This window comes from Bos taurus, chromosome 24 (genome assembly GCF_002263795.3).
Source record: "Bos taurus isolate L1 Dominette 01449 registration number 42190680 breed Hereford chromosome 24, ARS-UCD2.0, whole genome shotgun sequence".
Classification (NCBI taxonomy): Eukaryota; Metazoa; Chordata; class Mammalia; order Artiodactyla; family Bovidae; genus Bos; species Bos taurus.
Window position 1 is genome coordinate 268,512 of NC_037351.1, and position 15,001 is coordinate 283,512.

Here is a 15,001-nt window from a genome sequence, read left to right on the forward strand (position 1 = left end):
GTTCAAATTTATTTCATTTAGCCTATTCCCTATTGGTAGATATTTAGATTATTTTCCCTGATGCTGGGAAAGATTGTAGAGGGGAGGAGAAGGGGATGACAGAGAATGAGATGGTTGGATGGCGTCACTGATTCGGTGACATGAGTTTGAGTAAGCTCTGGGAGTTGGTGATGGACAGGGAAGCCTGGTGTGCTGCTGTCCATGGGGTTGCAAAGAGTAGTACACAACTAAACAAATGAACTGAACTGAACTGATTATAAGCTCTGATGCAATGAATACTTTGAAAGTGGTAAACTTTTGCGGGTTCAATTGCTAGACTTACTGGTTTAAATGATACTTGCATATTTAATTTTCAAATTCCAGGTGAATTATATAGTTCATTCAAACAATAGTAAATTATCTTCCATAAAGAAGACTAATTTAAACTTCCACCAACAATGAATGAGTGTGAAAAAAAATCAACCTTAAAATGATACAGAGTTAGACATATGTAACAGGGCCTGGCTCTAATATTAGCCTCTGGCCCAATTTTGTGGTTGAGGCTTCATTGCCTGTAGAATTAGGGAACACCCATAGTAAACTGACTTTTCCATTAGTTAAAACTAAAGGTCAAGAAACAAGGTAGAAAAGTTATCAGCCTCAGTTTCATCCTTTCTTAAGAAAGAAATTTCCTGCTAATCATTTTTCTAAAAGCATTATTCACATCTTTGTTCCTCAGACTGTAAATCAGGGGGTTCAGCATAGGTATAATCAATGTATAGCACACAGAGGTCACTTTATCAATATCCAGTGAATGGCCAGCACCGGGACGCAAATAAATGAAGATCAGGGTACCATGGTAGATAGAGACCACAATCAGATGGGATGCACAAGTGGAGAATCCTTTTCTTCTTCCTTTGGCAGAACCTGTTTTAAGAATGGCCGCTATGATGAGGATATAAGAAGGGAGAACTGTTAGAAGGCAGAGGGCTTCCACTAAACTAGCAAAGACCACCAGTACAATGTCATGGATGTAGGCGTCAGTGCAGGACAGAGAGAAGAGAGGGGAGATGTCACAAAAGAAATGGTTAATTTCATTGGAGCAGAAAGACAGGTGAAAGGTATTAGTGGTGTGAATCACTGAGCTCATGGTGCCCCCTAAAAACGCTCCAATTGCAAGCTGGCAGCAAATCTTCTTGGACATAATAACAGTGTAAAGCAGGGGGTTGCAGATGGCTATATACCGGTCATAAGCCATGACAGTCAAGAGAAAAGACTCTGTGTCCACCAAAAAGCAGAAGAAATATAACTGTGCAGCACAGCCGTTGTAAGAAATGGTCTTCTTATCAGAAACTAAGTCCACAAGTAACTTGGGGGCAATGACTGAAGAGTAGCAGGCGTCTACGAAAGACAAGATGCGGAGAAAAAAGTACATAGGGGTGTGCAAAGGGGGACTGGCTGTGATTAATAAAATCATCCCAAGGTTGCCCATCAGGGTAACAGAGTAGATGGACAAAAACACAGCAAAAAGAACACTCTGCAGTTCTGGGTGGTCACTGAATCCCAAGAGAAAGAACTGTGGCTTCACAGTGCTGTTCTCCACCTCCATTCTCTGCAGGGTTCCTGGAGGTTGGGATTTCAGCAGGGTACCGATGGGGATGTTGATAATAACCTGAAGATTATCTACAAAGAAAAATAATTAAAGTAGTTAGAATAGTAATTCTAAATCCACTTGGGTACCCTCATAACACTTAGGCATAAATAAAATTTAGTATAAGCATAGCTTTTCAACTGAAATACTTTTTAATTGCTTTTTTTTTTTTTTTAATGTTTGGCAGAGACATGTAGCTTGCAGGACCTTAGTTCCCTATGAGCAATGGAACCCATCTATTTTATACTGAAAGAACAAAGTCTTAACCACTGGATGGCCAGGGAATTCCCTGAGATAGTTTATTTAATTGAATTGATTGTTTATACTTCTATTTCTTAAAGCTATATATATATATATATATCAGTTCAGTTCAGTCGCTCAGTCGTGCTTTATATATATATATATATATATATATATATATATATATATATATAATTTATTAAATGAGACACCATCAAACCAGCCGGTGAACTCTGAATTTCTTAATTTCATCAACTCTCTCATCTGTCACCAACATCAAGTGATTGAGGTTAGTTACATTGATACATAGCAAACTGAGTAACTAGCCTCTCTTTCCCTTTGTGGTAGGTTTATTTACACAACAAATAGATACATTTCTATTTCAGTTGAAGCCTTATACATGTAGAGGAGTAGAAGTTCTTTATTTCTCACCTTGAGCTGAGAATTTGCCTCTGAGGACTAAAGAAACTAGTTAAAAGTTTCTTGAAATCCACTGATGAAATAGAAGGAGGTAAGATTCAGAATTAGTTATGTAAGTAACTAAATCCTAACTCTGCCACTTAGCAGTTATAAAGTCTTTGACAAGCCAAACAATCACAGAATTTTAGCTTCATCACCTATAAAATGAAAAGGACAGTGCCTTCCTCATCAAATCGTATTACATTTCCTTCTAGTCCCAATATCTTCACCATCTTGTTCATTCACTGTTCTTTTTTTTTTAATTTAAATGTATTTATTTTTGAAGGCTAATTACTTTACAATATTGTATTGGTTCTGCCACACATCAACATGAATCCACCACAGGTGTACACGTGTTCCCCATCCTGAACCGCCCCCCAGCTCCCTCCCCGTACCATCCCTCTGCGTCATCCCAGTGCACCAGCCCCAAGCAGCCTGTATCCTGCATCGAACCTGGACTGGCAATCCATTTCTTATATGATATTATACATGTTTCAATGCCATTCCCCCAAATCATCCCACCCTCTCCTTCTCCCACAGAGTCCAAAAGACTGTTCAATACATCTGTGTCTCTTTTGCTGTCTCGCATACAAGATTATCGTTACCATCTTTCTAAATTCCATATATTAGTATACTGTATTGGTGTTTTTCTTTCTGGTTTACTTTACTCTGTACAATGGCTCCAGTTTCACCCACCTCATTAGAACTGACTCAAATGTATTCTTTTTAATGGCTGAGTAATACTCCATTGTGTATATGTACCACTGATTTCTTATCCATTCATCTGCTGATGGACATCTAGGTTGCTTTCATGTCCTGGCTATTATAAACAGTGCTGCGATGAACATTGGGGTACACGTGTCTCTTTCCATTCTGGTTTCCTTGGTGTGTATGCTCAGCAGTGGGATTGCTGGGTCGTAAGGCGGTTCTATTTCCAGTTTTTTAAGGAATATCTACACTGTTCTCCATAGTGGCTGTACTAGTTTGCATTCCCACCAACAGTGTAAGAGGGTTCCCTTTTCTCCACACCCTCTCCAGCATTTATTATTTGTAGACTTTTGGATCGCAGCCATTCTGACTGGTGTGAAATGGTACCTCATAGTGGTTTTGATTTGCATTTCTCTGATAATGAGTGATGTTGAGCATCTTTTCATGTGTTTGTTAGCCATCTGTATGTCTTCTTTGGAGAAATGTCTGTTTAGTTCTTTGGCCCATTTTTTGATTGGGTCATTTATTTTTCTGGAATTGAGCTGCAGAAATTGCTTGTATATTTTTGAGAATAGTTGCTTGTCAGTTACTTCATTTGCTATTATTTTCTCCCATTCTGAAGGCTGTCTTTTCACCTTGCTTATAGTTTCCTTTGTTGTGCAGAAGCTTCTAAAGTTGATATTCTGCGGAATTCCATATATCTACTTTATGTTATCTGAAATCCAAGCTATGAAATACAACTAGAGAAATCCAAATGCTTGCATATTTATTAAATTCATCTAGGCAATACAATAATAATATTCAGGAATCTTGGATAGCCCCTTTGATTAAAATGATAAAAGATGTTATAAATGCTCACCTACCCACCTCTCTCTGTTATCTCTGCACTTCCTTGTCATTGCTTTAGTCCACAGCCCTGTAAATTGTAGATAACACATAGCAGTGCAAGTGACACTTGTCTATAGACAGGCACATTTTGCCCAGGATAGAGATGATTGATTTCTCTCCCCGCCGATGGTAAAAATCCAGCTTTACATCTATTTGTCAGTTTATTTGTGAATTCCTGATTTACAATACTGTGGTTCTTTGAATTATGTTGTGCACATTCCATAACATGTTACATATTGAATAAAGTAAGTGCAATCTCTGATACCTGTACATGCTATATGCATTGTTATTGTTCTTCAGTTGTTAAATAGTGTTTGATTCTTTTTTTTTATTTTATTTTATTTTTAAACTTTACATAATTGTATTAGTTTTGCCAAATATCAAAATGAATCCGCCACAGGTATACATGTGTTCCCCATCCTGAACCCTCCTCCCTCCTCCCTCCTCCCTCCTCCCTCCTCCCTCCTCCCTCCTCCCTCCCCATACCATCCCTCTGGGTCGTGCCAGTGCACTAGCCCCAAGCATCCAGTATCGTGCATCGAACCTGGACTGGCATCTCGTTTCATACATGATATTTTACGTTTGATTCTTTAGGACTCCAGGGACTGCAGCATGCCAGGTCTCCCTGTACCTCACTGTTCCTGCCTATAAAAGTTAGAGATAAGTTAAATATGTGTGCATATATGTTATATACACATATATATTTTTCTTTAACAATTTACATTATTCATGGCTCTTACAAACTCAGTATTTAAATAACTTCAGATTTGAAAACATTTTCATTGTCATCTCATATTCTCTGTCTCAGAACATAATCTAAGCACATTACTAAAATCTTAACCTCCCATCCTATCCTCAATTTGTTCCAAGATCTTAACAAAACTAAATGTCTTATTAAAACTGTGTATACATTTAGAGTTAATAAGCACAACTATCTGTGAAGCGATTTTGGGGCACGGAAAATGAACTACAGCCACACTGCATTGCTCAACACCTATTTTTCTGCATCTGTTCTGTTTCTAGGTAGATTAGGCAAATTCTGGGTAAATGTGTGTATCTGACATTAATGCATTTGCATCTTATAATTTTCAAAGTAACCTTTCTCATCTAATTTAATTCTCACAGTTCTTTAAACAGTGCTAATCATCTCTCCGTTTTATTGAGGAGGAATTGATGATTTCAGCCCAATGAATAGTCCAGGACTGCATAGCTTTGCAATCCAAGAACAGGTCCAGAGTTTGGACATTCTGTACACTGGACATTCTTCAATAAACACTACCTTCCCAGAAATGGAAATGTTAGAAATGGTGGAGCTTAGAAGATGACTGTAAATAATATAGTTATTTCCCCAAAACTCAATGTGCTCACCTGCCAGGGAAGTTCTTAGTCACTTTTTATTTTTTCATTTTATTTTAATTTCTTTAAGCTTTTTATTTTGTATTGAGGTATATCTGATTAACAAACAATGCTGTGGTAGTTTAAGGTGAACAGAGAAGGACTCAGCCATACACATGCACGTGTCCATCCCCCTCAAACTTCCATCCTTCCAGGCAGCCACATAACATTGCACAGAGTTCCCTGTGCTGTACAGTAGGTCCTTGCTGATTGTCCATTTTTACTACAGCGGTGTGTGCATGCTCACCCCCAGGTCCCATTCTCCTCCCGCTACTCTTTTCCACTGGTAACCATAAGGTCATTCTCTGAGTCTGTAAGTCTCTTTCTGTTTTTATACGTTCACTGTATCAACTCTTCTTAGGTTCCGCATATAAAGGATGTCATATGATATTTCTCCTTCTCTGTCTGAATTACTTCACTCAGTCTGACCTCTCTAGGTCCATGCATGCTGCTGCAAATGGCACTATTCCATTATTTTTGATGGCTGAGTAATATCATTATTTTTTAAAACATTTTTTCCTTCTCCCTTAAAGTCAGCCCTCTTATCTGCCTGAATCCTTTTGCTTGTGTATTGACAGTTGTTGGTATCAATGCATTACCATAAGATAGGACAAATAATATAATATAAAAATCAATTCAGCTGTAGTTGATATATAGCTCCATCCGTTCTTAAAAATAAATAATATATAATGAGCACAGTGTTTAATTCTGATTCCTAGTCAGAGTCCAGTAATGGTGAGGTTTGTTTTAAGGTTTGCTCTTGTTGTTGTTTAGTTGCAAAGTCTTGTCCTGCTCTTTTGCGACCCCGTGGACTGTGGCCCACCAGGCTTCTCTGTCCTTGCAGTTTCCCAGGCAAGAATCCTGGAGTGGGTTGCCATTTCCTTCTCCAGGGGATCTTCCTGATGCAGAGATCACACCCACGTCTCCTGCGTGGGCAGGCAGATTCTCTAACACTATCATGTGTCAAACAGTAGGGTTTTGTTTCTGCTGTTGTTTTTGTTAGATATATTTTCAGAATTTAAAACCTGTATTACCCTAAGTATGTTTATCCTCCAAACATCGGTTTATATGTGTAAAATAAGCGAGCTTCCCTAGTGCCTCAGAGAAGAAAAGTCTGCCTGCAATACAGCAGACCTGGGTTTGATCTCTAGGTTGGGAAGATCCCCTGGAGAAGGAAATAAGAACCCACTCCAGTATTCTTGCCTGGCAAAACCCATCAATGAGGAGCCTGGCAGGTTATAGTCCATGGGGTCTCAAAGAGTTGGACATGACTGAGCTGTTAGTAAAAAAAAAAAAAAAAAAAAAAGTAAGATAAGCACTTAAAACCCCATCAAGTTCTAATAGCCTAGGATTAAGGTAAGAACACTTACCAAATTATTATCTTTTTCCTTCACCTTCTTACTACACTGTTGTCAGTATCAGTTCATTTTTCACGGGAAAAATCAACTTTAGGACTTAAAGATTTAAAAAGAAAAACTGATCCATTGTCTAATTTTTGCAACCTCATTTGGGCGGGTCTTCTGTGTTCATAGAAGAAATCTGTGCCTTCCTTAGGAAGGCTGCAGTGCCTTAGGGTAATGCAAGATCTTTTATATATTGCTTTGAAGCTTTTGAGATTAGCTTTCTAATCTCAGATCTCAGGATCACACACTCTGATACCCAAATCCCAAAGGGAAAACTTACCTGAGCAATTAGAGTTCTACTGAGGAGTCGAGTACACACCAAGGAAATGATGTAATGTGTTTTTCTATATCTTAAGAACATCTCAAGCAAAAATATATTATGACTTTCAAAATGGTAGATTGTTATACATAAAGTTGGAGGATGATAGTTGCTATCTGATTTGACCTGTTCAAAGCAATTTATCAATTAATAGAAGTTCTACGTGACAGGACAGTGGTGAACTGAAATGAAGCCAAATATACCCATACACGAATTGAGAATTAGAAGGTCTTTAAGTATACATTGTCAACTAAAAAATAATATAGTCACAACCTAAAAGTGGAGATTTTACTTGATGGGAATGTTAAGGCCTCTGAGGCCAGGAGGCAGCATCTCAGTAGTCATGAGAAAACCACTCAAGGAGGCAGGAGGGGGAGTCAGGGTACACCCAAGTTTGCAACAAAGGGGACAGGGAATCGGAACATCAGAGACTATTGTGAGGTAGAGAAAATCAGATATCAAGTTAAGGAGTTTATTTTTCGTCTACATATGGAAACATGCAAGCCTCTGGGCTCACTGAATTCACTCCTTTCATATGCACTTCAGCTCAGTTCAGTTCAGTCACTCAGTCCTGTCCAGATCCCATGGCCTGCAGCATGCCAGGCTTCCTTGCCCATCACCAACTCCTGGAGCTTGCTATCTGGAGCCAAATTCTGTCTCCTGATTGTTTGCATCCTTAATTCCTCACTCACCTTAAGGCGTGGCCGATGTGGCAGATGGCTGCTGCGTGCATTCCCTGAGCTCTCAGCAAACAGCTGTGTGGGTGGCAGCTTCTGCTGGCTCTCAGTTTTGAGGACCCTCATTCACATTTGGAGGCCAGAAATCATGGATGGCTGTGACATTTCTTTTTTATGGATATGACAGCAGACATTTAATTTCACCACATGAGAAAGTCAATGATGAATGAGACTGACTCCAATATTAGTTATCTGTGCATCACATTCAAGTGGAATTTTGGCCATCCAAGGTCAGAATTGACCTGATAATCCTAACTCAATACAAACGTTTACTCTAAGTATGTATGCCAGCTGGTGTTCTGGATACAAAACAGAGAAAGGGAGGGTAAATGGAACTGCATATGAAGAATTTGGCAAACAGAGAATACTGAATGAGAGACAAAACAGGAAAAAAAATAAGAAATTGATTGGAGACTGAAAATTTCATTGTGTGATCGAAGGACTGAAATGAGATTTAGAGCAATGTTGCCTGTGTGTGTTGGGGCAGGGGGGGCTTCCTTGGTAGCTCAGTGTTAAAGAGTCTGCTTGCCAATACAGGAGCCACAGGAGACAGGGGTTCTATCTTTGGGTTGGGAAGATCCTCTGGAGGAGGAAATGGCAACCCACTCCAGGATCCTTGCTTGGATAATCCAATGGACAGGGGAGCCTTGTGGGTTACAGTCCGTGGGATCACGAAGAATCGGACACAACTGAGTAGCACACAACACAGTAAAATGAAGCACAATGAAATTATAAACGAATGAGAAATTCACACGAATTCCTACAGTTTTCAGGTAAGAGAGTGGCCAGATTATTTATGTGAAGCCACGTAAAGAAATACAGAATAACCTTTCTGTGTTTGCTTTACAGACAAGTCGGAGGAGCAGTCAGTGTGCCCCCTTTACTCCAGATGGGGCAGAGGGGAGCCTCGCACAGTGGACGGTGCACTGTCTATAAAGCCAGCCCTCAGCTCACCTGTGGCAGTGGAAACTACACTACAGAGAGGGTTCTGTCTATGCAGATCAGTGGTGACATAGGCCTTGGCAGATGCGGGCTTCCAGTGGGGAAGAAGGAAATGACAGCCTGAGGGTGATGAGAACCAAACGTTTTGTCTTAAACAGCAGAAAATGGTGTTGGGAATGCAAGTGTGTGCTAAATTAATTGTTTTTTCCTGCATTGGCAGGCAGATTCTTTACCTTCTTAGTCACCAGTATATATAAATATGGGCTTAGCAGGAAACACTGGTTTAATCCCTGGGTCAGAAAGATCCCCTGAAGAAGGAAATGGCAGCCCACTCTAGTATACTTGCCTGGGAAATCCCATGGACAAAGAAGCATGGTCCATGGGGCTCACAAAAGAGTCACATGTGACTTAATGATTAAATAACAACAAACGTATGCAAAAAAAAGTGATATGAATCACTTTGCTGTACACCTGTAACTAATACAACTTTGTCAATCAATTATATTTTAATTAAAAAAAACAGATTTCCAAGAACCTGAAATTGTGTTTCATTTTTACAGCTGGATTAATTGCTAATTGGATACCAGGAGTGCAGAGTTTAAAATTTTGTTTAGAATATTATTCCAATTTATTTCATAGTTATGTAGAGAGACTGCATAAATCATTACACATGGTATGCTAACATAACTACTGCTTCTTTCTCCCCAGACCACCCCCCACAAGGGGAATATATTTTTATTAATAGCTCTTCTTTTACAACTTAAATTATATCAGCAGGGCATTCAGTTTCTTTTATCTTTTTCGTTTCTTTTTTTTCAATTTTACCTAGTGTAATGCTATGAACCCCCTGGGGAGATGAAATTGTCCACTGGAAAAAAATGCACAAACTAAAAGTTGAGAGTTATATTTTATTGGGCAGACACTCTGAGGACTTCAAGCCTGGGACACAGCATCTCAGATAGTGCTAAGAAACTGTTCTGCAGAGGCGAGTTCTGAAGAGGCAAGGGGGAGCCAGGAGAGATAGAAGATCTTGCAACAAAAGATCAGATAATCAGAACACCAAAAGATTATTGTTAATAAAAGAAAACCAGACAAACTAAAGAATTTAGCACTTTTTCTGTATATAAGAAGATGCAATAGTTTGGGCTCACTGACACTCTTCCTTTGATATGCACCTTAGCTATCTTGAGAGTCCCTTAGACAACAAGGAGATCCAACCAGTCCATCCTAAAGGAAATCAAGCCTGAATATCCATTGGTAGGACTGATGCTGAAGCTGAAGCTCCAATACTTTGGCCACCTGATGGAAAGAACTGACTTACTGGAAAAGACCCTGATGCTGGGAAAGAGTCAAGGCAGGAGGAGAAGGGGTTGACAGAGGATGAGATGGTTGGAATGGCATCACCAACTCAAGGGACATGAGCTTGAGTAATCTCCGGGAGTTGGTGATGGACAGGAAGGCCTGGTGTGCTGCAGTCCATGAGGTCGCAAAGATTTGGACATGACTAAGCTAACTGAACTGAACTGAATTTAGCTATCTGGGGCCAGCCTATCTTGAGAAAGCCTATTCTGTGCTTTCTCATCCGGAGTCCCCTCAGGGCTCACTGACCAGGCAGCTGTATTATTATGACAGCTTCAGGACTACAACCTCCTTTGTTTACTGATGTGGCAGGCAATAGTTTTCATTAACAAAGTCCTCTCCAGTGGTTTCTGGAAAAACAGGGGATGTTTGGTGATAATAACTGAAGCAGAATGAAGAGAAACTGAGCAGATTTTTACATCAAATGATTCTTGTCCCAGATTCTCATTTTTGCCTAAGGCAAAATAAAACAGTGCAGGTGGATTTCACCTAAAGTGAACAGACTAGAATGAAATTAAGGAAATGATTGTTTTTTTTTATAAATTTACAAAGGTTCAATTTTTTAATTAGTTTTTCAGGCTAATTCATTAAATATTTTTGAATTTCATCCTGAAGGTAAGCATTGTAAATGGTAGACAACAGTGAACTAGACAGGAAGGACCAAACTCAAACTTTTATGGAATATTTAGTCTAGGGAGAGAAATTTCTCATTCAGTCTTACTTACAAATTATTTGCTTCTAAATGTTATGATGGAGCTTTGTTAGGGTGAAACAAATACATGAAAAGGATATAAACAAACCTAATATGACCCACTAATACTCCCATCCGAATCAGCAAGTTTATTAAGCCTATTGTTAAAAAAAATAATAATTAAATAGGAGCCTTTAGGAAGGTAAGTCAAATTAACATGGGTCGAGGGTTGCTCTGTGTGTGACATCTCGCTGAGACTTCTCCAAGAAAAGAAAAAAGAGGTGTAAAAAGCCCTCTCTGCAAAACAGAAGAGTGACCCTATTACTACTCTTCCTTAGTTTGGAGAGTTTAGTGTAACGACTGTTCCCTAAACTGATTTAGGTGAAAGTGTAAGTAGGGGAAAATATTCACAAACTGTACTATATGTCAAAGTTCCTGCACTGCTTCTCTTAGAATCTTTAAATACTTTAGGATGAAAGTACTGTATCACCCAGAACATAATTTAGTGCTGGTTGCTTTTTTTAGGGCACCTTTTACATCCTTATTCCTTAAGCTATAGATCAGTGGGTTTAACATGGGGATGACAACTGTGTAAAAGACAGAGGCCGTTTTGTCTGTGTCCATGGAGTAACTGGAGCTGGGTCTGAAATACATGAACAGGAGTGTGCCATGAAATATAGCCACAGCGGTTAAGTGGGAAGCACATGTAGAGAAAGCTTTGCGTCTCCCCTTGGCTGAGCTCATCCTAAGGATGGTTGTTATGATGTAGCTGTAGGAGAGGAGGACAATGATAATGCTGGTCCCCAAAACACAACTACTGGATATGAACAGCATTATCTCATTGATGGATGCATCTGAGGAGGAGAGGGCTAATAAGGGTGGAATGTCACAGAAAAAGTGATTGACGATATTGGAATTGCAGATTGACAACTGAAATTTACAGCAGGTATGGATTGCTGAGTCAACCAAGCCTACGATGTAGGCAATAACCACAAGCTAGGTACAGATTCCCCTGGACATGGCAACTGTATAAAGAAGTGGATTGCAAATGGCCACATAACGGTCATAAGCCATGACAGCCAACATGAGACATTCCACATCTCCAAAGGCTCCAAAAAAGTACATCTGGATGGCACCTACATCATACGGAATCCTTTTTTGCTCGGATAAGAAATCAGCCAGCATCTTGGGAGAGATAGTAGAAGAATAGCAGATGTCGCAGAAGGACAGATGGCTCAGGAAGTAATACATGGGTGTGTGCAGTCTGGGGTCCCTCTTGATCAGCAGGACCATCCCGACATTGGCAACCGCAGTTATGCCATAAACCAGCAGGAAGAGCACGAAGAGCCCCTGCTGCACATCTTGTCTACCGGAAAGGCCTAAGAATATGAAGTCAGCAAACACAGTGCAGTTCTCAGCAGTCATCCCTCACATGTGAAAATTCCTAGTTATGAAAAAGGAAATGGAAGTGGAGGGTTAATATCATCTTACTGTCTTAATTGCCAAACTGCTATTTGTTTCTATATTTCAGTAATTAGAAGAAGAGATAAATAATGCTAAGATGTCTTGAAGTTAAATTGACCCTTTGGGAAATATTGAAGTTAAATTGACCCTTTGGGAAATATCTCCAACTTAATATAACTGATAAAATGATAATAATAATGATACATTTGTAAACCACTGTACTGTTTGCAGCACAAATTCATCTAAGCTAAATCGGGCTATTTCCACATCAATTTGTATAGCATTTATGACCATTTTTGCTACTTCAATCTAATATTAAGGAATTTATGTCCTCATATTAAAGGCAAGATTCTTACAATTAGTTGGTCCAGATAACCCTAGTCTTCTGACAAGATCTCTGCTTTGTTTTGTTTCAATGATGAACAGATATTATCATATCCTGTAATAGAGAAATATAGTTAATGAGTGATATAGATAATGAATATATTGCTTTGCAATTTCTTCATCTTCCATGAGTGTGGAGCAGGGAGAGCTATGGCAAGTTTCTGAACATAACAAGAACTCTTTTTCCCCATTAAACTCTCAGGTCTGTTCAACTTTAGTATATGTGAGACAGACAGTTTGTGAAGACCCACTGGAGCATAAAGGTGATAGCTTTTGGGTAAGAGGGTGGAGGGGTGCCTATGTATGAAGTGTTAGAGTGGGGAGGCAGTCATATTCCAGGGCTGATATTCTCGCCTCTGAGAGCTGCTGCTACATAGGGGGGATGATGAAGAATGTCTGGGACCCAGTTGTAGAGATGCTGATACCACAGATGACAGAGAGGCAAGAAAGGCAGTGTGGTTTACTGTGTGGATCCTTCTGACCAAGTCTACCCTTCTTAACATGATATATTTAACACAATTTCAGTTTATGTAAGACAGATGATACAAATATTCATATTTTCACAGTCCCAGAATCTCAGAGACAATCATGCATGAACTGTGTCCCCATCCCAGTCTCTAAAAAATTTAATAGTTTCATTCTTTAATTTGATCCATATTTCTCTTGAATATCTCTGAGGCCAGTCATCCTTGATTTGGGAGTCACTTGTCTTAGGGGGGCCAATTGAATTTTATGTCCCCTTGTTATACTTTGCCCTAACCAACTGTGTGATATACAATGTCATACCCATCCTCTTACATTCTGTGAGAATGTAAGAAAAGTGGAGCTGAGCATAGGGCTTCCCAGGTGGCTCAGTGATATAGAATTTGCCTGCCAGTGCAGGAGATACAGAAGACATGAGTTTGCTCCCTGAACCAGGCAGATCCCCTGGAGGAGGAAATGGCAACTCGCTCCAGTATTCTTGCCTGGGAAATCCCATGGACAGAGGATCCTGGCAGGCTACAGTCCATGGGATCACAAAAGAGTTGGACTATGTATATTTACCTGTGTATATCTGAAGAATTGATACTTTGAAATTGTGGTGCTGGAGAAGGTTCTTGAGAGTCCTTTGGACTGCAATGAGGTCAAACCAGTTAATCCTAAAGGAAATCAACCTTCAATATTTGCTGGAAGGGCTGAAGCTGAAGCTCCAATATTTTGGCCACCTGACGCAAAGAGCCAACTCATTGGGAAAAAAACCCGACTCATTGGAAAAGACCCTGATGCTGCGAAAGATTTAGGGAAAAAGAGAAAGGTACAGCAGAGGATGAGATGGTTAAATAGCATCACCAACACAATTTGGTGCAAATGAATTTGAGCAAAATCAGGGAGAGAATGAAGGACTGGGAAGCCTGGTGTGCTACAGTCCGCAGGGTTGCAGAGTCAGACATGACTTAGCAACTGAGCAACAATAACAAATATATTGACTTGAAATAAAGATTGGAAAAAGTAAGTAAAATGAAATTTTGTGTATATTTCATATCTTCCTTTGTTTATATAACATGCTTTCTTTCAAAAAAGGATTAAAAACCTAAGGAAATCTCAAATATATATCAGAGAAACATGAAAGATATCAGTACCTGTCCCAGAATTCCTGACTTGTTTGTTGCATGCAGTTCTATCTGCTGGAGGATTCAGCATTGTCTCCTGCCCGACCTCGATTATATAACCATCTCTGTGTCTGGTCCTTGGGTGGTGAACCCTTGGTCTCTCAGGAATAATTAACAGACATCATGATGTAGTTTATCATCTGGCATTTCATACAAGTAAGTTCATTGTGAATGGAATACAGATACAGTTAAATGATACCAATCACCCAGCATTCTTTATATCCAGTTCACAAATCCCTATACAGGCACTTTATTTTCATTTGGTAAATTACAAAACAAATGCACAACCATTCACCCTTAGATAATATAATTACACAGACACACAGGCATCCCATTAAACACATCCACAAAGCAAAGGTTTCGTAAAACAGCAAATATCTGAACATATATATACTATCTATGGATAACTAGATTTTGTTTTCTACACCACTTGGCTTTTAATTTGTAAATAAAAATGATGTTACAATGAATTATGTAATGAATTATACATATACATATATACATATAACACCACTTAGTGTATATTCAATTATTAATACCATAAAACCTGTGACGTGAGGAAATTAAATATATATAATTTATCATCTTTCTGCATTTTCATATTTTGTGGATCACAGCAAACTGTGGAAAATTCTCAAAGAGACGGGAATACCAGACCGCATTACCTGCCTCCAGGGAAACCTGGATGCATCTCAGCTAGAACAAAACATGGAGCAACAGACTAGCTCAAAAT

General features: G+C 39.2%; 1 protein-coding gene and 1 pseudogene across 1 annotated transcript; both read right to left on the reverse strand.

Annotated features, from left to right (window-relative positions):
- Positions 1–655: 655 nt before the first annotated feature.
- On the reverse strand, positions 656–1,588 carry OR9M1D (olfactory receptor family 9 subfamily M member 1D). Its single transcript, NM_001390115.1, has one exon. The coding sequence runs from the start codon at positions 1,586–1,588 to the stop codon at positions 656–658; it is 933 nt and encodes a 310-aa protein (NP_001377044.1).
- Positions 11,258–12,196, reverse strand: OR5W29P (olfactory receptor family 5 subfamily W member 29, pseudogene; annotated as a pseudogene).

Bases quoted from the DNA above. Each gene is read 5' to 3' on its own strand.
- OR9M1D (NM_001390115.1), bottom strand. From the start codon at position 1,588: ATGGAGGTGGAGAACAGCACTGTGAAGCCACAGTTCTTTCTCTTGGGA.